Source organism: Lepidochelys kempii, chromosome 11 (genome assembly GCF_965140285.1).
Source record: "Lepidochelys kempii isolate rLepKem1 chromosome 11, rLepKem1.hap1, whole genome shotgun sequence".
NCBI classification, from domain to species: domain Eukaryota; kingdom Metazoa; phylum Chordata; order Testudines; family Cheloniidae; genus Lepidochelys; species Lepidochelys kempii.
The window spans coordinates 47,834,119-47,858,953 of record NC_136390.1 but is presented as its reverse complement, the minus strand read 5'-3'; the positions used below and the strand labels follow the sequence as shown (position 1 = coordinate 47,858,953).

General features: G+C 40.0%; 1 protein-coding gene across 4 annotated transcripts in view; it reads left to right on the top strand.

Moving 5' to 3' along the window:
- The window catches only part of NCKAP1 (NCK associated protein 1), a 112,577-nt gene that overhangs the window by 75,177 nt on the left and 12,565 nt on the right, over positions 1 to 24,835 (top strand). For all 4 annotated transcript variants that reach the window (XM_073306094.2, XM_073306093.2, XM_073306096.2 and 1 more), the window contains 9 exons: positions 2,886 to 3,005; positions 5,640 to 5,779; positions 7,079 to 7,210; positions 10,200 to 10,418; positions 10,803 to 10,933; positions 11,351 to 11,448; positions 15,732 to 15,825; positions 17,561 to 17,643; positions 18,143 to 18,223. In XM_073306094.2, the coding sequence (XP_073162195.1) occupies positions 2,886 to 3,005; positions 5,640 to 5,779; positions 7,079 to 7,210; positions 10,200 to 10,418; positions 10,803 to 10,933; positions 11,351 to 11,448; positions 15,732 to 15,825; positions 17,561 to 17,643; positions 18,143 to 18,223 (1,098 nt within the window). The remainder of the gene's footprint in view (positions 1 to 2,885; positions 3,006 to 5,639; positions 5,780 to 7,078; positions 7,211 to 10,199; positions 10,419 to 10,802; positions 10,934 to 11,350; positions 11,449 to 15,731; positions 15,826 to 17,560; positions 17,644 to 18,142; positions 18,224 to 24,835) is intronic.

The window sequence follows — 24,835 nt, the reverse complement described above, 5'->3', positions numbered from 1 at the left end:
ACAATATTTGTACGGCACTGACTGTGAACTATAGTATTATGTAAGCATTCATTACGCTGTGACCTACCTTTGGATAGAATGATAAAGAAAAGCAAGGATTATTCTCACGGAATTCTTTACATTTTCATGCTATAATGAAATATATCTTTCAATACACTTCGTAAAATTTCATTGACTTTGGAATTACACCAGGGATGGATCTGTCCCTCCTTGTTTGGTGCCAGTAGAAGTATTCCTTAGTACAGCTCAGAACTAATCTGAAAACACTTAAATGAATAAAAGAGATTTATTGAAATATGCATGGTTTGGATTTCCCTTATTTAAACGTTAAACTCCTTCTCCCACTATATCTATACCACTCTTTCCTCTTTCCACTCAGCTTTAAACAGCTGCAAACTTTATTTACATTGGAGAACCACAAAAAAGTTTCCAGGAAAATTTCCATTCAAGACAAAGAAGTGTCTTTCAGAACAATTTATAGGAACAGTAAAGAGATTCAGTTGCTGTCTACTCTATAGTAGTTACTGTAAATTTAGCAATAGCCAGAAAATGTCACTACAGCTAACACACAGCTTGAATTTAGTGCATTAATTGTATAATTTGGTCACAATTACCAATTTGAAAAATTAATCTATATTGTACTGTATAATGGTACTGTAAGTGTTACAAAGTAAACATGACTAGTGAAAGAAGGGTTTTCATTGAGGCATAATACTAGAGCTGTGGTGAGCAAAAACCAAATATGCTAAATCCCGACAAGCTGCGTACAGCAGAGCTGCATGGCGAATCTTTTCGGTGGCTTAAGTGAACTAAGCGTACGCCTACACAGCAAGCAGGATCCCATGGCAGTGAGGCTGAGACCCTGGGTCTACAGACTTGGAGTTTCGCTGCAGTGCTAAGAATAGTTGTGTAGCTGTTGTGGCTTGGGCTCTGAAGCCTAGGGAGAGGTGTGAATTGGTTCACTAGTTTCAAAGTTGTGAATATTGTAAGTTTCTTTAGATATGCAGTAAGATTTTGTTTGATCTGTGGTTTAAAATGTGTGTTTGGGATGTACAAGCACAGTAGGTCTATCGTTCTGTTTCAAATGTTGAAGCCACTATGCAGAACTTCACTGTACTCCAAACTTGTGTGGACTTCAGAAGTTCGCTAGGCCTAACAAATGCTGTGGTGGTGGTTGTTCACTCCCTACTTCCCCAACATCCCAACAGGCCCCATGACCTAACGTAACAAGCACAGGTCTGGGAACCCAGAACACTTGAGTTCTACTCATCTCTCTTCTGGCTGGCATTGTTAACTTTTTACAAATATTTAGTTAGGCCTCTGAACACCACTAAAAGGAGATTAATATCATTATCCACATATTACAGATGAGGGAAACAGAGTGACTTTCCCAAGCATACCCAGCTAATCTGTGCCAGAACTATAAGGACTAAGGACCTCTGATGTGCATATCCTTGACTAATCCACTAGACTGCAGTGCTTTTGAGGCTAATCACTTAAAGGTGATCTGCAAAAAGTAGTGAGAGAAGGGGGCATATGTGCTGCTTTGATGTATGAAGAAGGGGCAGAAGCGTTTAAATTAAAGTTTACTCTGCACTTAGGGAATTTTGACAAAAAATACCCATTGTAAGTAGTGCGGGTCCATTGGCAACATTGGTAGCCCCTGACTCACTCACTGGCTTTGACAGTTTTCAGCAACTATTGAGGAATGGTGTATGTAACTGAAGAAATGTCAAAGTGGCTTACATGTGTTCCTACATGCCTAAATGTTGACAGTAACTTTAAGCTCTGAACATGTGATGTCTCAGATACGTGTTGGATCCGTCATTGCCCATGCTGGAATTTCATTTGTTTTTAACAAATATCGGGCATTAGACAGTTTGTTTAAATACATTTTATAATGTTCCCTAGCCATCAGTTGACCTACTTCAGCAGTATGTTATTGCGGATGTTTGTCTGTAAACATGTGTGACCTAGCCCACTTTAAACTATGGCTATATTTTAAATAAATAGTCACAGAGCATTTTAATTGGGTGTCTTCTCTCCTGGCTTCAATAGCATTGATAATTCAGAGAGAATAATCTGTTTACCAGAGGAAGTATCAGAATAAAGCTTGTCACATTCTGTTTTCTTCCAGTATATTTTGTCAGCTACTCCTGGTTTATTTTTCAGCTCTAGCGACCAGACATGGGTTGTTTCCCACCAGTCAGTGATTATTCTAGTGATTTGCACAGTACTCAAAGTGCTTAAAATAAAATAAATAAATAAAATCAAAAACCTCTTTGCTGTTGGATATGAACAAAAGGTAACCCAATGGAAAAGAAGAGTTGACAATTCCAGGAAGTTACTCAGTTTTTTCATGTTTTTCCATGCCCTTTGAAAATGTTTTTTGGGGATTTTTGTTTTTTGACTTGTAATAACCAACCTTTTGGTTAAGGAGGTGCTAAAATTTAAATTAGCTGCTTAAAAACACTTTCTTTAACTTTGTGGGGTTTTTTGTGGTGGACGAGGGAAAGAAGATATGGAGAATCTTTCTTTGACCAGTCTCCTTTATTAACCACACTCAAAATAACTGTTTAGTAGTGCAGCCGTATGTAATATACTGGTAGTATGTGCACGTACATTCATGCGTAGCACGTACCGGGGAATCACTGCCCTCTAGTGGCTAGCCGGTCGAGGAGAAGATAAGGGTTGTGTTACTATTGCAGCAGCTAGGGAATATCTCCCTTAGCTCAAGTGATGGAAGTTTTATTTTTGGAGCTAAAAGACCAGGAATTTAGTCCTAACTCCTCTATTTGCAGTACATAGATCTGTTGCAGGTATATTATAGGATTGGCAGAAATTTGGAAAACAATTTTTTTTTCTATTTTCTTTTTTTTTGATAGCGACATCATATTGGAGATCGCAGTCTTTCCTTGTGTAACATGTTCTTGGATGAAATGGCTAAGCAGGCTCGAAATCTTATCACAGATATTTGCACAGAACAGTGTACGCTGAGTGACCAGGTGAGAATTAATTTTGTGTTATAAATAGGTTTTATTCATTTGAGGCAGTTCTGAGAAGCTTGTAGTTCAGTTCCACATACACTGTAAATGTTGGATTTAAAATAAATATTATCCATCATTATTTTTCAGCTGTGATTATGCTTAAGTATTGAATTAAACCCTACCAAATTCATGGTCCATTTTTGTCAGTTTCGCAGCCATAGGATTTTAAAAAGTGTAAATTTCATGATTTCAAATAATGATATCTGAAATTTCCCAGGGTTGTAACTGTAGGGGTCCTGCCCCAAAAGAGGGGTGGTCGTGGTGGGGTGTTGCAGGGTTATTCGGGCCGGGAGGGGGTGTCACGGTATTGCCACACTTATTTCTGCACTGCTGGTGGCGGCGGCGCTGCCTTCAGAGCTGGGCGTCCAGAGAGCAGCAGCTGCTGGCCGGGAGCCTAGCTCTGAGGGCAGCGATACCACCAGCAGCAGCACAGAAGTAAGGATGGTATTGTTACCCTTGCTTCTGCACCACTGCTTTCAGAGACGGGCCCTTGACCAGCAGCCGGCACTGTCCGGCTGCCCAGCTCTGAAGGTAGCAATGCAGAAGCAAGGGTGTCATCGCAGGGTATTGCCACCCTTACTTCTGCGCTGTTGCTGGCAAGGTGCTGCCTTCAGAGCTGGGCGCCTGGCCAGCAGCCACCGCTCTCCGGCCACCCAGCTCTGAAGGCAGTGCAGAAGTAAGGGTGGCAATACCACAACCCCCTTCTAATAACCGTGCGACCCTCTTTTGGGTCTGAACCCCCCGTTTGAGAAATGCTGGTCTCTCCCCAGGAAGTCTTCATAGAATAGGATAAAAGTATGCAAAAGACCAGATTTCACAGTCTGGGACACGTTTTTCACGGCCACGAATTTGGTAGGGCTCTATTTATAAACTGTGATTTATGCAAAAAGAGGACTTATGCTGCCACAATAGGATTGGTGTTGCTTAAAAGGCTGTTGTGTGGTCTTTGTTCATTGTGGTGGCGGAGAGAAAGTGTTAATAGTAAAAGTTGCAGAGAGGCTTTCCAAAGGTGGGGATCGATAGTGGAGGTTTGGGAGGCAATGAGTAATGAGAAGGAAGGGAATTTTTAAAAATCACCATTAAGAACAGGAAGTAATGGCATAATTGACACTCAAACCATGTCACACCTTTATTTCCAAAAACTTGACTGACAACACATCTTTACATGGATAGCAGTTTGTTTTGAGTAATTCACCAAACTTGAGACCAGTATTGCAAATTGTGTATAATATAGACTTAGGGGTGTCAAGATCAGGGATAGGTTTAGATATGGAAGGGTTGTCGGGCTGTTGCTTTGTTGATTGGGGAAGGAAGGTGCTCTAAGATTGGGAGAATCTGAATTTGGCAAGTAATTTTGATGGACTATATTTAGGAAGTATAGGAAGAGAGAAGAGATTATTTGGTCAAAGATTTGATTAGGAAGAGGTGCCTAATGTGGGAAAGGTAAGGCCAGCACTTTGGTGAAGAGGGTTTTGGTGGTGATGGGGAAATAAATAACATGAAAAGCAAATATCTAATCTTTGGTCAAAAAAACAGACCTGAAAGAAAGGGGAACCAGAGAGGGAGAAACCGGGAGTAGAAAGCATGAGAAAAAACAGATTGAAATCTACTAGGAATAAGATTATGCTATGTTACAGGTTGGTTGCAACCTAAAATTTTCCACAGCCCTGTGCTAAGTGTCTTGAAAATTTACTTTATTTTTTAGTGTGTACACTAGCTGCTGTTTATTTAGCATTGGTTAATAGTTCATGATACATCTGGGAAATCTACAGAGCCCATCAAGAAACTTGCGGTTGTGTGCACATCTATATACAAATAGAGCTGGGTGAAATTTTTTTGACTAATAATAATTTATTCACTGAAAAGCACCGCTTAGGTCAACCCAAAACTATTCATGAATTTGATAGCCAAAATATACTTTTTCTGGGACTTAAACTCACTCTCCTGAGAGGTGGGAGACCCAACTTCAGAGCCCTTCTCTACGTCAGGCAGAAGGGGTGAATTAATGTGGTATCTCCCACACCCTGGTGGGTGCCCTAAGCACTGGGCTGTACATTGCTGTACATTATAAGGGAGGTGGCACCATCATCACCACTTCCTCCTTTGGCTGTTTTGTGAATCTAGCCCAGGTCAAACAAAATATTTTCTTCACCAGAAATGAATTTTTTGTTGACTTTCTGATTCAATTATTTTTTTAATTTTCATTTTGCTTGACCCTTGATTTTTTTTAAATTTTTTTCAGAAATGCTAGTGAACCAAAACAAGTTATTTTCCCATCTCTTTATATAAATACACACAGATTTTTTTCATATATATCAAATTACTCTATGGCATTTATCCTCTTCTGTTTATTTCTCTAAGTGTTTAATCACTCTGAGATCATTTTCATAGCTGTATTCCTAATCAGTTTTTCCTTTTGGGCATATCTTGAAAGTGAATGAGGATGGGGTGGAGAACTTTCCTAAGCTGGAATTGTATACTCAACTAAACAATATGTAAAGTGTGCATTTCTTTGTGATTGAAAACTCCACCTGAACCATAGCTTTATTTTTAATCTAATAGTGTCTAAGATTTTTTTTCATCCTCTTTTAGCTGCTGCCAAAGCATTGTGCCAAAACAATCAGTCAAGCAGTGAACAAAAAGTCAAAAAAACAGACCGGAAAGAAAGGGGAACCAGAGAGGGAGAAACCGGGAGTAGAAAGCATGAGGAAAAACAGATTGGTGGTGACCAAGTAAGCACGTTCTCATGCCATTACTTTCTCCTCCTGCATTCTCCCCAATCATTTTGTGTAAACATTGATATTTTCTTTGTGTTGATTTACATGGTTAATTTTAGGACTAGTAATTCAATTTTCATTTTTTTGAGTAAATTTACAGCCATGTAAATAAAGGGAAGGGAGTCTGTGTCTGTCTGTCTGTCTGTCTGTCGTCTTCCCCCCGCCCCCCATTGGCTGTGTGGAGAAGGTGGGGCTTACACATCCTTTAATCTGCCCCTTCAGCATTCTCTCTCCTGGGCAGCACAATCCCACCTGGTAGTTCTGCCCCACTCAGAATTTTGGCTAGTCTGTGGGGCAGGAGAGCAGTGTCAGTTGCACATTGCCACCAAACTACCATCTGATTTCCTGAAGAGCTAAATAAAGTGAGCTTGAGACACTTACCAAGCGTGTTGGTCTCCTTCCATCCTTTGAACCCCAGACTTGTCAGGTAAACTTCTCTGAATAGCAGCTGCCATGAGGGGTTGAAAACTATTAGAAAAGCAATGAGATAGGAACACAGCAAGAGAGGAGTGCATATGGTAAAGGGGACAAAAATACCAGGATGAGGGGAAACGATGGAAAGTAAGTAATAGTGCTTACCATTACAGTTGGAAGTCCTGAGTATGTGTGTGCACTTTGTGAAGGAAAGCTTGCTGCCACAGTCAACAATGGGGCATCAGGTGGCTGGCATAGAATCATAGAATATCAGGGTTGGAAGGGACCTCAGGAGGTCATCTAGTCCAACCCCCTGCTCAAAAGCAGGACCCATCCCCAATTAAATCATCCCAGCCAGGGCTTTGTCAAGCCTGACCTTAAATGAGTGGAGGGGTTGAGGGAGAAGGCTTACTTAGAATTTGTCTAGTTAGTTAGTTTTAATCTTAAGAATTTTTTAATAACTTCCAGTTATTAAAAGACATATAGTCTCTTGAAGTGATTGTTGGGTTACAAAACGTAAGTTAAGAAACCTCCTAAAGAAATTTTTCATTTTGGTGAACTGTGCAACAGTCTTTCTCTTCTGCACAGTATAGAGCAACACACAACCGTAGCATCCTGCATTAGCCAGTTTTCTCCCAAAATTTGATTTTAAATTAACTAGGTGTGAAAAGCCTCCTCATATGATTAGTGCACACTGGTAACTTGTTTTTAAAGGGCAGAACTAGTTGATCTTACTTACAGAAAAATTGTCAGCAACACTCCCCAGTAATAATGTATGCTTGTGTTTTTTTGAAAAACTTTTGTAATTTCTTATGTAATATGTGTCAATTTTTATTTAAGCCTGGACAAACTGCACACTGCACTCTCTGAGCTCTGCTTCTCAATCAATTACGTACCAAACATGGTTGTCTGGGAACATACATTTACCCCAAGGGAGTACTTAACATCTCACCTGGAAATCCGTTTTACCAAGTAAGTGACGGCCAAATTAAATTTTTACTTCTCCAAGGAAAATGAATTATTTTTAATGTTAGAACAAAAAATATTGTATCTATTTCACAAGACTGCTTTTAACAAAGAACTGCAAAGCTTTAAAATAGCAAATTCTGAGAACCAAGATTCCAAATCAATTGGAATACATATATAGGCATACAACATTTTTGAAATTTAAATTATATTTAAAACAAAATATTTGAAAATAAATTTCCTCCACTTACCTCCCAGATTCTGAGTTCTTAGTTCCATATTCTTCATAGGAGTCCATGACTACAAATCCTAATAGTACAGAGATTCTCTTCACAGTGGCACATCCCTGCAGTGCTGAACCTTGTTTCTGGTGTTTGTTTGGAGGGGGGACTTAGAAATATGAACTCAGGACCTGGCAAGGAGCCTAAAAGGAAACTTTCTTACATTTCCTTTTTAAAATAAGTGCTGTGTGCTGGTGTAATGGTTGCTTGATGCGCAACTAGGTGGGTTCTTGGCTTGGCTTTTCCCTGTAGTAAGTGGGTGCAGTAAAAGGAAAATTTCAACCTCTTGTGAGAATTTCTCATTGTAAGAGCCATCCCTGTTAATCAGGCTGGCGGTAAGCTTTGGTAGAGATTCTAACTATATCTTCTGTATTTCACATAAGGTTTTAGGGGGTCTCTATTGATCAGGACATGGTTTGAGGACACTTTTGTCTAGAACATTCTTTTGATACACTGGGAAGTGCTGGTGACATAAAGGGTAAAAATTGTTGACTTTTCATGAAGTCCTGGGTTTAAGACCCTAAATCACAGTGCTCTCTGTAATTTTATTTTTTGCCTGTGGGTGGGTAGTAAGTCCACAAAAATGCTGACTGATGGTTTTGAGGGGGTACTCAGGGCAGCCCCAAGTTAGAAATGGGACTGCAGAGTCTTCATTTTTTTCTATTTTTGATGTTAAGTGGTATTTCTTCCAGAGGCCTGCAGTTTCTTTATTCCAAGGGTTGATTTCCTATCCTATATAAACATGTTAGTTTTTACTACTTTAAGCTTGTATATTTCTTTTTGTGATTGAACTATTGCTTATATTGCTATGCCAGCTTTATTTTGTAATGTAAAACTTCCTGAAATAAGAAAGATTGCATCAGAGGCAAACTTGTTAAAAATATATAGTAAAACATTTCAACAATAAATGTCACTTGCTTCAAAACAAAAAAATTGCATTTGGTTTTAAATAAACTTCAATTCTGCTAAAATAGTCATTTCATGCCCAGCTCTTCTTGTCTTGCCTTCATAACGTGTATCACTATGAACACAAACTTGAGTGAGTAATTATAATCTTTAAGTCTACAATGACTACCAAAATACTGAATTACTTTTCAAGCTCTCTGACTCTATTTACTATATAAAAGCCTAATCCTTTGAGGTACTGAGCACATTTTATGCCCATTAAAGTCAATGGGAGTGGAGAAGGATCAGGGTCTAAGCAGACAGCTGCCCTCTAGAGGGTTCAGCATGGAACTGTGAATCAGTCTGATATATGGTTCATGACTAGTATTGTTGACTTAATGTGTAAATTTGGGCAAATCAAGTTTTACCGCAGTTTCCCTGTCTGTAAATTAGGGATAATGATTAAGGTTACATTTCTGTCATGGGTATTTTCAGTAAAAATCAGGGTCAGGTTGAAGGCAATAAACAAAAATTCACAAAAGCCCGTGAATTTACAGTCAGCAGTTCTGGTGTGCTGCCTTCCCCCCACCCCCTGGCGGCTGCTCTTCTGGCAGCCCTGAGATGATAGCTGCTGCAGACCTGCCACAGAAGAAGTCACAGAGGTCCCGGAAAGTCATGGAATATGAGACAGAATCGTTTCCTTATATAAAGCATTCTGAGATCTACGGACAGAAGGCACTATTTAAGTGTTGTGTGTTTTTTCAGACAATTTAGTAGGACATAAAAATCACTTTTGTGGCTAAAATCCTATAACCAAGAAATGCTTATGCAGAATCCATTGAGAAGTCCTGAGAACTAAAATAGTGAATGCTAACACAGTTGAAGGGAGCCCAGTAGGCTAACACTTCCTTATGTAGAAGTGGTATCTTTTAATCTGTTTTAAAAAATGAATATCAGGAAAAACTTCCTAACAGTGAGCTGTGGTAATAGTTTTCCAAGAGAAGTAGTAGAAGATCCATTAAATGAGACAATTAAAATTAGATTTGACAGACTAATTATAGATATGTTCTAGTCTTGAAAACAATACTGCACTTTACTAGGACTCCATTTCTAACATAATACATTATGTTTTGATTCAGGAAATTAAATTGTCCATTCTTAATATGCTAGGTTGTCTTTGTTTTGCAGTGCATGTAAATTAGATCAAAAGCTGATCTGAGGCCCCAGCATGAGTTAATTCTTTTACTTTGAATTTTATTGTTACTTAAATTTCCTTTTGTGCTTATTTTAATGATAAATTTTATTTTAAACCCTTTAAAAATATATAGAAATGGACATAAACTATAACAGCACCTTTGTACAAAGAATTTGTCCTAAATGGTGCTCCTGAGAATGGTTATAGATTAACTGGCTGGTGCTTCCTTTTAAGCCCAAGTATGTGTTTATGTGGTAGATAATTACAGCTAGTTTCTCTCCTGCAGATGTATTTTGGGAGCCTTTTAAAGTGTTTTCTTTACCAAATTACTTGTGGTTTAAATCTTCTAGTTCATGGGTCATTCACTTGATGATAGACCATACTTCCCTGGGTGTCTTCATAGTGTTCACTAAGTGTTTGTGTTAAGAATTCCCATGCAATTGTATCTGAGAACATGTATTACGAGTACAGTATTCCTGCTGATTTCTTTTTTTGAAAAGTGCTGCTATCATGTTTTAGATCTCATTGAGATATTCAGCTAAAAGTTTGAATCCCAATCCTTTATACAGGCAGGAAGAATTAACTATTGCTTAATTTCATTAAAGTACAAAGGTAACTCTTTTCTCTTTAAAAGGTCAATTGTTGGAATGACTATGTATAATCAAGCAACACAAGAGATTGCAAAACCTTCAGAGCTGTTAACGAGTGTAAGAGCCTACATGACAGTACTCCAATCAATAGAAAATTATGTGCAGATTGACATAACAAGAGTATTTAACAATGTTCTTCTTCAGCAAACCCAGCATTTGGATAGTCATGGGGAGCCAACTATTACCAGTCTGTACACAAATTGGTAAGAATGTATTAACATCTATTGTGAGCTCTTTTTTTTACGTTTAAATACACTTAAAATCTAATTAAACTGAATAGCCTGCATTAGGAAATTGGGATTATGTATAGCATGAACACTTGCAAATTTGCAAGTTTCAAACAAGACAGATTTACTGTTTCTCCCAATAGCTGTTTAAAAGACAGTCTAAAAACTCACTGAAGGTGAAATTCTTCTGGTTGCAGAAGGCAGGACAAGGTCTAGGCACAGTTAAGCCATTGAAATAGGACTTCTGCACAAGGATGACTTTCACCCTTGCAGAACAATGAAACTTTGTAAATATTATGTGTAGCATGGTATCATTCTCATTGAACTAATATTTTTACGTGACTTTTTTTTTCTGTTAAGGTATTTGGAAACCTTACTAAGGCAAGTCAGCAATGGACATATAGCATATTTCCCAGCAATGAAGGCATTTGTGAACTTGCCCACAGAAAATGAGTTGACGTTTAATGCTGAAGAATACTCCGACATATCAGGTAAACGTTTTATGACATGGTTCTAGATGTTGCTTGTGAGGGCTGTTTTTCATGTGCTGGAGACTAAGATTTTTAGAGAGATTGTGGAATACCAGTCCTGTTTTTAGAGAAATATTCTATTATACAGAAGAATTTTGCCTTTCTCATGTTTTCTCTCCTAGCTACCCAGGGGGAAAAGTACCAAATTTTTTCTTGTTCTTGCTGAAACAATTACTGGCTATGTGATTTGACAAACGTGATTTGTTGTAAGTAAATGTAGTAAGTGAACTTACTACCCCAGTGTTGTTATAACTTAAGCTTTACCCTGTATCCAGTTTTGAGATTGCTCTGATAGAATGGTATTGCGACATGCATTATGGTTGTTAAATCATGACAAAATAAATGTCAACATAAAGACAATTGTTTTTTCTTCCTTAGAAATGAGGGCCCTCTCAGAACTACTAGGACCATATGGCATGAAGTTCTTAAGTGAAAGTCTTATGTGGCACATTTCCTCACAGGTTGCTGAACTTAAGGTAATGATATTTTGATTTTTTTTCCCTAGGCACATTTTATTTATAGTGCCCAAGAGCTATGCTTTGCATGTTATTCACTGAGTATTACCATACCGCACTAAAACTGAAAACAGATGGGATTTTTTTTCTCATTCGTATCCATCATCTGTGAACACATAGTACACTTGAGCATGTCTCTGTATCATATTCTCTCAGTGGTTGGACTACTCCAAAACACCACATTTCTAAGAGCCTTTTCCTTTCAATTAACATTATGAATTTGCTGCTATATTAGCATATCTTGCTCACTTTGCACTTAATTTCAAGTAGGCTTTATTTTCTGCTTTGCTATTTTTAGGTCTTTAATTTTTTGACAGAATTATCCTTTCCAGTTTGAATGGTTTTCCTTTAAAATAGATGCTGAGTTTTGTTCAAGTCGATGAAATACCTGCTCAAATGCAAGTTGTCCTCAGAGATTTGCATAGTTTGAGTGCTTTGGGACTGCATTATTACGGTGTTTTCCAACTGAATGTTAAGACCCAAGTGATCTTAAGTACAACTTGAAAGATTCTATTTTAAAAAAATAAGACCTCTTGTTACCATTTTACTATACAAGCCAGGGCAGCTTTAGTCAGGATTCATGGGAATAATTACATCCACAGAAACCCTTGCAGTGGTAGCACCTGTCCCATGGGTCTGGGCCTGGCTCCACGCTCCTGGCATTGTGATCTGGCACACAGGCTGCCAGGCCAAACCTGAACAGCATTGCAACCTTTTGCGCCTTGTTGTTATGCCTAGAGCAGGAGCCAGGTACAACCCTTTGGGACAGGAGCCAGTACTGCAGGAGTGAATGCATGGTGGGCTTTGTTCTCCGGCCCTCCCTTCCACAACTAGTGTTAGTATTGTGGTGCCAGGGTAGAGGTGCTGCTGCAGGTGGTCAGTGCTCCCACCCCACAGCAAGGCAAAGAGGAGAGAGAGGATTAAAAGGGGAGGGTGCATCTGCTGCTGAAGCAAAGGCAATAAATCTAGTGTGGTGCTCTGCAAAAGTTGAATGGAAATTAACACTATAAGTGAGTATTCAAGGAGTTTCTTACATATGCAATCAAATTCACAAAAATTAACACTGATAGTGGAAAGGTACATTTAATACATATTTATACTAACTCTTGTTAGGTGAACATTTAAAAATATCTAATAAGATTATTCTGATATTTTTGCCAGACAGTGGCTGGTTTATGCAAATAGACTGTGGGCTATGAAATCTGTGCTATTCATGTTGTTAAACCCTCTAATATTGTAATGTATGGACTTAGTAGCAAGTTAGTAAACATATTGAGTCCCACTCAGGTTTTTTTTCCCACTTTAGTGATGGGTTTGCATTTATTTGGAACATATTGCCTGATGATGGATGCTGACTTACTGTTTTTAAAAACGAACAGCTTAAGCTCTTTGAGAATTTTTGATTTCCCATTACATTTGTCCTTGAAAAAATCCTTTCAGAATACCATAACCCTTTTAAAGTGTGTGCACATCTATATATATTCTCATTCATTCTCTCTCCTCTGTCATATGCATTTTCCTTCATTATTGTGAATTTCAGTGACATTGAATTGCTACGATGTATGATACCCTTGAAAATATGAAGTTAGGAAGAGATATTGCAAGCTTTCCCATTTCCCTAAACTGTGTGTGTGTGTGTGACTGGTTGAACCCCCCTGGGGGTGTCACCTGGAGTGCTGGGGTGCCACTGATTCAGACTGTTCTTTGGCATGTGTGTGGGGTACTTCTCTCCTTTTCACCTCTTCATGATGCATGGCTTGGGGAGAAGGATAGGGTATCTCATGCTGGTTCAGGGCATTGGAACCATTGCTGTTACTAATGGTTAGTGAAGTTGGCAACATATTAGTTCCTATCTAAGGAACTGAAGTGGCTACTGCTTGTTGCCTAGCTGAGTAGCCATTTGAGGCTCCGTTTCAGACTTACCCTTCCCATCCTTGAACTGGTATACTAGATCTTTTATGATGCCTAGAGGTAGGCTGATCGCCAATTATGGGATTTTACCCAGATGGCAGAATTGGAAAAGGACCTGTATGGGTTTTCACCTTCCATCTGGAAGACTTCCAGGGTGGTTTCGGTGTTTACCTTCCCATTGTCGCAACTTCGGCAGTTACAATGCAGTTGGTAGATTATAAGGGATCCATTTGAGGTCCCTGTAACCCATTGGCTATTTGAACATTGGTCCTGGGCACAGTATTGCATGGTTAAGGAGTATACAAGCTGCAAGACACTGAGGCAGGTTCCCTTCTGTTATTTTTCCTGCCTCCAGTATGGAGGAGGGGAGCCCAGAGTCCCTAGGCAGGCCTGAGGGCATGGGGGCATGGCCTTCACAAACACCTTTAAGTTTGTAGTACCCAGTTGTTGGTGCTAGTTGAAGTCCGCAGTGGAACAACATTGCCAGGTAGTTTGGGATGGGTAACAATTTTGTCAAGTTGCATATAGTAATACTATGGTATTTGTGTCTCATTGTTTCAGTGTTCACATTATTATTTTAATCTGTTGTTGAATTTCCATGCTTACCAATTAATGTTTCACCCTGTTTCTTACATCATTTGAAGACTTATAAGGCCTCTTGTAAGATGTTTGGGAAAAGTCACTACTTGAGCCTTACATCTCCCTTCCCCAAATGTGCTTGGATACAACTTGCAGTCTCTTCATGAGCCTGCTTTGGTTGTAGAATCATGGAGTTCATCTTCTCTTTAGAGTACAGATGAAAAGTCAAAAGTTTTTATAGTTCTGTGTACTCCTGTTAATGAGGTATCATTTTCCCCCTCATGTTTTAGGCTGTGGCTTACTGCTACTCAGTAGCTGATCTGTATTGGCAGAAGTTTGCACCAATAGGACACTTGTTTTCCATGTTCGCTATTCTGAGACTGCTTATTCTCTTCTAATCCAGAGTGTCCCCTTCTTCTGTGTTCCTGTTTTCTTCTCCCATTTTCTTTATGTATGTTCCAGCTTTGGCCATATTTTCAGGGGCATAAAGCACCAAATGGACTCTTAAAAAGTTAGTGTGTGGTGTCTAGGGAGAAGTAGGCATAATCTTTCCTCCACTTAGCAGTGTGCAGAGATACATGGAGGTTGGCCTCTCCGTAAGAAGCTCAATTAACGTGTAAGACAATATTCTGTCTCTAAAGATAAACATCCGAATGGATTATCATTCATTTATTGTAGCTTCCCTTTTTATAAGAATAAAATAACCACTTCTTGCTTGTGGTGGAGGACTTGAGGTAGCATAAGTGTCTTACCAGGTGGTACCAAAAATGCCTTGTTGGATCCAACAGGTTCAGATTTGTAGCTATGGTTATGCAGCTTCATAGTCCTTCAGCTCCCTTATAATTTATATATTTGGAGAATAATTATTACACTTACTTGCTACAGAGATCTCTAGCTCATATGTGTTTATTTAAGGATCAAAGAAAAACACTTCCTTTACGTATTGTTTTAGCCAAAATGTGTTTGACATGCAGAAGAATTCTGTCTTTCTTTTAAAGTTGACTTACTGCTTGAGACTAAATTGCATGGATTTAAATAAACAATTTCATATTCCTTTTTCTTTAATACTCTGTTTTGTGATCGGAGTCAAAGAAAATAATCTTAGGAAAGCTGCACCGTTACTTAACGTTTGAATAATTTATGAGGACCAGATTATTTTAAAAAAATAAACTCTCTTGTTTTATACTAAAATGTTAAACAGTCAAAATTTGTGAGAAACATTTCTTTCCAGTTAAGGAGGCTTCCTAAATTGACTGCAGTCCAACTGTCACCAAAGCATACATCTTGTGAAAAGAGCAAGGGAGTGGGCGGCTCTAAGAAAAAAGCTATTGAGATGTGAATAATTAGAATATTATTGACGTTAAATATAATTAGTAGTGTGCGTCTTTATACAAGGTTTATTTTGTGAAGTTTTACTCTAAGATCATTAAACTCACGTTGTGAAAGTGCACATTCTTCTGAAATCATAGAATATCAGAATCATAGAATATCAGGGTTGGAAGGGACCCCAAAAGGTCATCTAGTCCAACCCCCAACTTCCTATCAGCAGTTTTTCTTCCTCTCTTGGTCATTCTGAGCTCTATTTGGTGTACAATCAGGATTTACCAGAATAACCCTGTAGTTCCTTCAGAAGAAAGATAGTGGGAACATCTGGATTTCATGAGCTTGATTTCCTGCTTGCCAGATTGAAATGTCCTAAAGCACGCACCTATCTTTTTAACGAACAGCTGACCTGAGGTCTTGCTTCTCTTTAGAAACTTGTGGTGGAGAATGTTGAAGTACTAACACAAATGAGGACCAGCTTTGACAAACCAGACCAGATGGCAGCACTCTTTAAAAGATTATCATGTGGGTAACTAACAATATTCTTTTCCTTTTTCTTTTTGTCCCTGCACTTGTCTGCATAAATAAAACAACATTGTGAAAAATATCCTCTCTGATTTTAATGTACATGAACGTTAAAATGTACTAAATGTACTAAAATTCACTAGAGTTTCCTCATAATGTATGTGAACTGATTAAATTTTAAAAATTATCTGGCTTGTTCATGTGTAAACAAAATGAGATTTCAGTGTAAATTAGTGCATAAACACTTGGATATGACCATGAAAAGCTGGAGTGTCGGGGGGTGCAAAAATATGATGCCTTTCTGTCAAGGATGGGGACCTGTCATGCATTGAAACAGATCTTGTCATCCAAGTGTCACATCTAATAGCCATAAATATAATTCTTCAGAGTACAGGCATGTAGAAGTACATGCATACAGAGTAGAACTTGAAAAGAGTTTTGTGGATGCACCTGTTTCAAATAGGATTCCATCATGGTATATTGCTGCATCCTTAAGAACATAAGAATGGCCATACTGGGTCAGACCAAAGGTCCATCCAGCCCAGCATCCTGTCTACCGACAGTGGCCAATGCCCGGTGCCCCAGAGGGAGTGAACCTAACAGGTAATGATCAAGTGATCTCTCTCCTGCCATCCATCTCCACCCTTTAACAAACAGAGGCTAGGGACAACTTTCCCTAACCGTGCTGGCTAATAGCCATTAATGGACTTAACCTCCAGGAATTTATCCAGTTCTCTTTTAAATCCTGTTATAGTCTTAGCCTTCACAATCTCCTCAGGCAAGGAGTTCCACAGGTTGACTGTGCGCTGAGTGAAGAAGAACTTCCTTTTATTTGTTTTAAACCTGCTACCCATTAATTTCATTTGGTGGCCCCTAGTTCTTATATTATGGGAACAAGTAAATAACTTTTCCTTATTCACTTTCTCCACACCACTCCTTTAGAAAAACAGGGGTGTTTAGGGCATTTTAAACTATGCAGAGAAGAGTGTTTACATCCAGACATTGACATCTGTGTGTAAACAAGCTCATTCTTTTGAAGTAGTCAATAGGAGTTTATACATTTATTGCCAGATACAAATATCAGCTACATACGAAAAACAATTGTCAGGTGTATTTTAGTTCTTGTGATTTATGCCTTTGTTAGAATGTCACCTACTTTTCCAGTTGTTTCTATATTTTCCTACTGATATTAATTTGGGGTAAAATGTTTGAAAAGGCTTGTTTTGTAAATCTTGGGATATATTCTAGTTCAGGGGGTTCTTAAATATTTTTTTGCTGGGCCGCCCTTTGAAAATATTTCAGAATGTGATGATCCCCTTTCCTTTTTGGTACTGGACATAGCTTTCACGGCATCAGTGCGGATCCCTACAGAGCTAAGCAACTATACTATGCCACCCTCACTTCTGTGCTGCTGCTGGTGGTAGCTCTGCCTTCAGAGCTAGGTACCCAGCCAGCAGCCTCAACTCGCCAGCCACCCAGCTCTGAAGGCAGTGTCACTGCCAGCAGCAGTGCAGAAGTCAGGGTCACGTGGTAGGGTGTTGCCACCCTTACTTTTGCACAGCCTTCAGAGCTGAGTGCCCGGCCAACAGCCACTGCTCTCCAGCTGCCCAGCTCTGAAAGCAAGGAACTAGCTGATCTCACAATCCCCTTGCAATAGCCTTGTGACCTCCATTTTGGGTTAGAACTCCAAGTTTGGGAAATGCTGTTCTAGTTCACTATTTTTCTTCTAATTCAGCTGTTGACAGTGTTCTGAAGAGGATGACCATTATTGGCGTAATCTTGTCTTTTCGGTCATTGGCACAGGAAGCACTTAGAGATGTAAGAAATAACTAAATTTATTCTGCATGACGTTAAGATGAATGAATATTATATTTAAATGTCTCAGCATTCAGGTGTCTTGTGTTTTTAAAAATAAAACTAAACTTAAAATAAATTGCCTTGTGGGTAAAATGCGTATGTGCAGAAACATACTGAACCCAAGATTCCCAGTTCTGCAAGATGAAATAGGCATTTTCAGAGAATTCATTGGGTACTGTTCAAAACCATTTTGCTGCTGCTGTTAGAATCTGTACGATAGTTTTGACAGTGTGTCAGCATGTGTTTTTCAACTTTAATAAGGTCTAAAAGCGCTTGTCCGCTTGGTAAATGCTAGGCTCAATTTTGAATATATTATGCCTCCAACTCTCTCATAGATTAATAAACTATCTGATATGCATAAAATAACTCATGACAAAGTAAAGTAAATCCATAATAAGTTAGTGTCTAAGATTATTTTTATTGAAAGAATTTTCTAGTTGCATATTTGTTTGTCTCTTAGGTCTTATCCTACCACATTCCTTTCCTTGTAAGTTCAATTGAAGACTTTAAGGATCACATTCCAAGGGAGACTGACATGAAGGTAATGTTTTTGGTTGAGAGAGTCATTTTTATGGCTTAAAAATATTGGGCAAAATCATTAACTTGATATGAAAAATCCAGAAACAAAGAATATACTGTGAATTTATGCTATTGTGTTTATGTAACCTCTTAGTGTTCCAAGTTTTTGATAATAAGGGTCACATATAAGACTTTATGGAAGTATATAACAAAGGGTTAAAAAGCGAAGTTTCATTAAGGATTTAAATTGGTTAAGCAGCAGAAAAAGGACCATTCCTGTTTTAGTAATGATTTGTTGATGCAACTTGTTGATGACACGAAGTTCTTTTGGCTAGTAAAAGGCGGAAACTTCTTTTGGTTTAAACACATTAGGGGATAGAAGCCAAAGGGCAAATGAATAAATACATTAGTAAAATAGTCTGAATTTCGAGTTGACAGGAAGCTGTGAAGTTGTCAACAGTTTGAAGATTGCTGCCACAAACTGGGGGAATGTCAAAGCAAGGAGGATGTTTGATCTATTTAAAAGGATAAAAAAGTACAAAGCCTATTGTGCTATTTGGCAAATGATATGGCATCATTTGGGGAACTACATTTAGCTTGGTTTCCTCACTTTAAAAATGTAGCTGTAATTGAAAAGTCCCAGAGAAGGGCTAAAAAATGGCTTGAACTTATGGGATTATGTGTACGAGAGAGAAGTGCAAAAATGAGGATTATTTAGCCCTGAAAAGGGAAGAGTTAGACAGAAGGTTAATTGAAGTATGAGCTTATGTAGGGTATAGTGAAAACTGATAAATCCCTGCTTTTTATGCTAATTTATTGGACAAGGGGATAAGTCCGGTACTATAGCTAGATATAAAAAGGAGCTGGATAATATTGACCAAAGATACTTGTTTATTTTTCTATAACAGGCATAATTAACTCTCATACTTCAAGGCATGAGCAGGGTCAGAGTACCTCAAATTTATCACATTGCACAATTGACTGCTCATTATAGGGGATATTCTCCCCTTAAGGACCTGATAGGGGCTATTGTGAGAGGCCGCATACCAGACTTGAAGTACATATGGACTGCTCTGGTATAAGAGATGCCTGTCCTTTGAGTGATTGCACATGTCCATTCCACTGTAGGTGTGTGAGTGCTCCAGCACACAATTGTGAGAGTTTTTCCCTTAGCTGTACCATTGGAGTGGCACGAAGCCTCTGCTGTCTCACGCACTGCACACAGGCATAAAAGGCAAAGCCACTCCACCCCCCTCAGTCCTTCCTGTTCCCTGTGATGGTTTTTGGAGGTGCCATTCATGCCTGTGCAAGTCCTGACTTCAGCTCGTCGTAGATATTGTACTAAGAATTTGTGTTAGAGTAAATTGTGTGGTTTAACTTATTTTAGTATTTATTTTAAAAGAAGAAAAATGATTGTTTGACACCAGCTCCCATCTGGGCACCAATGTCAGTGTTATGTCAGAGAACCAGAGTTACGCCTCGTTCTCTGAGCTTCGAGTCCTAATACTCTTGTGGTACACCAATGCCAGTTAGTATCCTGCACCCCGGCTGTCTTATGTGCTTGGGGAAGGCTCACATTAGTGACAGGTGCAGTATCTGTAAGGGGTTTAAGCCCTGATCCAAAAAGGATAGGGCAGCTAAACTTAAGTACTTTCCATCGGAACCTTCTTCTTCAGTTTGGGTATCGAGCTCTTCTGCATCAGTCAACAGTGCTCCTCCAGCTTTGACAGAATTGAGAGATGGATCAATTTCACCAATGCCAAGAAGAGGGTACTGCAAGTCATCTAAGCACTCTGTACTGGGCACCTCAAGATTGGAGGCGAAGAGATTCGAGCTCTACCAAGTACTCGGAGATGCACTCAAAAAGAAGACACTTCGTGGAGCAAGCCTCAAAATGGGAGTTTGTTGACTCCAAAGCCTAGTTCAGGCCCAGTGAGACTGACTCCCGGTATGCCAGGTTCATCATTGTTGCATCAGATTCCGGTGCCATAAAATCAGAATGTTTTCCTGGTACCATTTACAGCTGAGGAGTTTGTGGCTGAAAGAGAGTTGTTGAATCTCTTGGTACTATCTTCCCTGGCACTTCAAGATTCTCTTAGCATCAGCACCAACGGTCACAGCTTCAGAGCCACACCATTGTGGGACCGTCAGATTCAACAATTAGGATACAGATTAAAAATGGTACCATCTAGGGAAAGCTGCAGATGATTTCACAGGTATCCTCTTCACCAGAATCTGACTCTACCTCACCGGTACTGATGGGGGGCAGACCTGCATGGTCTGAAGAATCAGATTCTTCTTTGGATTCTGAAGTGCGTTTTATGTGTGTCTCAGCCTGGACATGTCCAGTAACCTCTGTGTGTGCCTACCCACCCTGTTTTCAGCTTCAATTCCAGCAGGGTGCATACTTCAAGGAACCCTGGTCTGTGCACAGTTGGGGGCTAAAGCCATATCAGCAGCCTTTATGGAACTTGTGGGGATTCCCCCTCAATCAGGAGCATCCCCATCTCCTTCCCAACCTGCTTCCTCGGCTGGTTGAGAAGAATATTGATGTTATAAGCAGTCCACCCTATGTACTGGCCCCAGCACCAGGCAGGGACAGGACCCTTCTCAGGAGCTACCCCAAAAAGAGTTGGAAAAGGATCAACCCCAAGAGCCATTGGTATCTTCTTCCTTATCCCCGATGAGGCTGTTTTGGTGGAACCAATTTCCCCACCACTGAATGACCACAAAGTCCAGCAGGAGTTGTTGAGAATGATAGCTTTGGCTTTGGCCATCCATCCAGAGGAAAAGTCCCTTGGGCTTGTGGACATTTTAATACCAGTGGTTCCATTAAGGATAGCTCTGCCTGTTAACAAGGCTGTTCTAGATCCTACTAAGGTTCTTTGGGAGACCCCATTGTCCCTGCCACCTATTGCAAAAGGAGTGGAGAGAATGTACTGTGTATCCTCTTAAGGATTTAAACATTTTTACAGTCATCCCCCTTCCTGACTTCTTGGTAGTATCTTCCCTGGCACTTGCAGCAAATGGGTCACCAGGCACTGTTCTCCCCCCCGCCCGCCAACCCCAGGAGGCTTCTAAGAAACTAGACTTGTTCAGAAGGAAACTTTATTCCACAGGAGGTTATGGCTTCATACTGCGAACCATCAAGCTCTGTTGGGGCGCTACAATTTTACCCTGTGGGATACATTTGTGATGTTTTAAGGGCAAGCTCCCAGATTATATTAAACAATAATTTCAGGCTGTAGTGGAAGAGAGTTGTTTCTAGAACAGCTGTGCAGGCTGGACTCTGTGGCTCGCTACATAGCCTGACCATCACTGTGTAACAGTCTTCATGGTTGCAATCCTCTGGTCTCTCCTCAGACTATTTCCGTAGGTTCAGTATCCTGTTCCCCCATGACTATCTTGATTCTAGTCTTAGCAAAGTTGATGACTCCTCCGCCTTTGAGCCTCTAGTGACCTTCTCCCCATTGCTCTAGGAGGTGGCATTTTTGATGGCTGTTTCGTTAGCCAGGAGATTGGGGGAAGTGAGGGCATTAATATCAGATCCTCCATATACAGTTTTCCACACAAAGTTTACCTTCATCCTCACCCAAAGTTTCTTACTAAGGTGGCTTCCAGTTTTCATATTAACCAAGAGATCATCTTACTAGCCTTTTTCTCCAAAACTTGGTCATAAAGGTGAGGAGAGGCTCCATGCTCTAGAGGTTAGAAGAACTCCATCTTTTTATCTGAACCAGACTAAACATTTTAGGTCTTCGACACAGCTGTTCATCACGTTTGTGGACAGAATGAAAGGCTGCCAAGTATCCTGAGTCAAAGGAGCTCATCTTGGATATCCAGTTGAATTTGGTTATGTTACCAGTTGACTAATGTGATGCTTCCAGATACTGTTGGGTCATTCAACTAGGTCCAAAGCAGCTTCTCCAGCCTTTCTGGCCCATGCCCCATATTAGACATTTGCAAAGTGGCAACCTGGTCGTCATGTCATATGTTTGCCTCTCACTACTCAATCTCCCTCCAGTCTAAAGACGATGCCAGATTTGGACGACTGATCTTCCGATCCGTATTCAGATAGACTCCAAGCCCACCTCCAGTTTGGATTGCTTGTGAATCACCTACAGTGGCATGAACGTGCAATCACTTAAAGAATAAGAAACGCTTACTAACCTTTCCGTAACTTTTGTTCTTAGAGATGTGGTGCACATATCCATTCCATGACCTGCCCTCTGTCCCCTCTCTGTCAGTCTTTCCGGTGGGAAGGAACTGAGGAGGATCAGGGGCAGCTCCGCTCTATGCCTGTGCACAGTGTGAGGCAGCAGAGGGCACTCCTGCCGCCCCAACAAATACTGCTAAGTATAAAACTCGGAAACTATGCATTGGAGCTCACATACACCTTTGCAACACATCCTGAAGAACAACAGTTATGGAAAGGTTAGTAACTGTTTCTTCCATTTGACCCTTCAAAAAAGGGTATGTACAACGTATGCCTTTCTTGAATGTAGCAAGGGGAAATCATAGAAATGGAGGACTGGAAAGAACTCTAGAAGTCAAGTCCCAGCCTCCTCTGCTGAGGCAGGACCTCGTAAAACTAGACTGTCCCTGACAGGTGTTGGTCTGACCTGCTTTTAAAAATCTCCATTTATGGCAGAGGTGCCCAAATTGTGAGGTGTGCCCCCTAAAGGGGGTGCGGAAGACCATTTGCGGGGTTGGGAGGGGGCACTGCTGGGTCCTGGGCCAGCCCCCATGGAGGGTGGGGAGGGAGCACCACCCAGCTCCGTTCCTGGCCCTGCCCCGGATGCCAGCCCTGACCCCAGTTGTGGCCCAAGCCTCGGCTGCCTTACCTCGTCCATGTCCCTCCTTCAACCCTGGAGCTGTGTCCCTGGCTGGGTGGGGGTGCGGACAGATATGGGATGGGGGCGTGATCCTGAAAAGTTTGGGGACCACTGAGTTATGGGGATTCCATAGTCTGCCTTGGAAGCCTATTCCAGAGCTTAACTATCCTTTATAATTAGCAAGTTTTTCCTACTATCTAACATAAATCTCCCTTGCTGCAGATTAAGCCCATTTCTTCTTGTCCTACCTTCAGTGGACATGGAGAACAATTGATTGCCATTCTCTTTATGACAACCCTTAACATACTTGAAGACTCTTATCAGATTTCCTGTCAGTCGTCTTTTCTCAATATTAAACATGTTCAGTTGTAACCTTTCCTCATAGGTCAGTTTTTCTAAACCTGCTCTCCTCCAGGCTCTGTCAAGTTTGTCCACATCTTTCCTAAAGCGTGGCACCCAGAGTTGGACGCAGTACTTCAGCTGAGGCCTCACCAGTGCCAAGTAGAGCAGGACAGTTGCCTCCTGTGTCTTACATATGCCCTAGAATATTAGCCTTTTTTTTAAACTGTCTCATACTGTTGACTCATTCAATTTGTGATAACCCCCAGATCCTTTTCAGCAGTTACCACTAACCAGTTACTTCACATTGTGTGGTTGTGCACTTGATTTTTTCCTTAAGTGAAGTATTTTGCACTTACTTTTATTGACTTTCATCTTGCTAATTTAAGACCAGTTATCCAGTTTGTCAAAATTGTTTTGAATTCTAATTCTGCTCTCCAAAAGCTTGCAACTCCTCCCAGCTTGGGGTCATCTGCCCATTTTAGAAACATACTCTCCATGCCATTACCCAAGTCATTAATGAAAATGTAATTGAACAATGCTGGACCCAGGACCAACACCTGTGGAACTCCACTAGACGTGCCATCCTGGTTTGAAAGTAGATCATTGATAACTACTCTGAGTTTGGTCTTTCCACCAGTTGTGCACCCACCTTATAGCGATTTCATCTAGACTGCATTTCGCTAGTTTACTTAGGGAGTATCATGTGGGACTGTATCAAAAGCCTCACTAAAAATCAAATGTTATCGGCCCCCTTCCATCCAATCTGTTAGGCCAGTAACCCTGTCAAAAAAGGAAATTAGGTTGGTTTGGCAAGATTTGTTTTTGAGAAATCAAAGTTTGCTATTCCTTATTAACCCTATTATCCTCTAGGTGTTTATAAATGATGTACTCTGTTAACTGAATGTTCAGCCATAGACATTTCATCATTAGAAGAATAAACTGGGTGTGGTTTTCTCACACATGTCATTCCTATATGAATATGAGAAAAGGAAAGTATGATTTATAGGAGTTCGCTGTAGCAGGAAACTTCACTGCAGAACCCTGTGTCTGTTAGCTGAAGAAGCACAAAGTATTGTTTATCTAACCAAACTAGTATCAATTAAGGGTAAAGATAAACACTTGTGGTCAGTGAGAAGAAGCTTTACAGCTTAAGTGTGTTTAAGATTTAAGGAGCACTGTAAAAGGTGGCCACTTTATAGGGTAACTTTGCCAAATCTGTGTACTTTATTAATACATCTGCTTGTAATGAAAGGTATTTGTGCCACTTTATCGCCTTCCTTCAAACTGTACAAATCCAGTAAACCATAAGTAAATCCTGTGATGTCAAACCTTACAGCACCAGATTTTTTTTTAAAAAGGTGGCTTACAGCAGAAATGTCAAAAGGTATGTATACCAATAAACAACAACAAAAAGGAAGGCAAGGAAAAAATAACATGGTTTTATGGCAAGGTTCAAA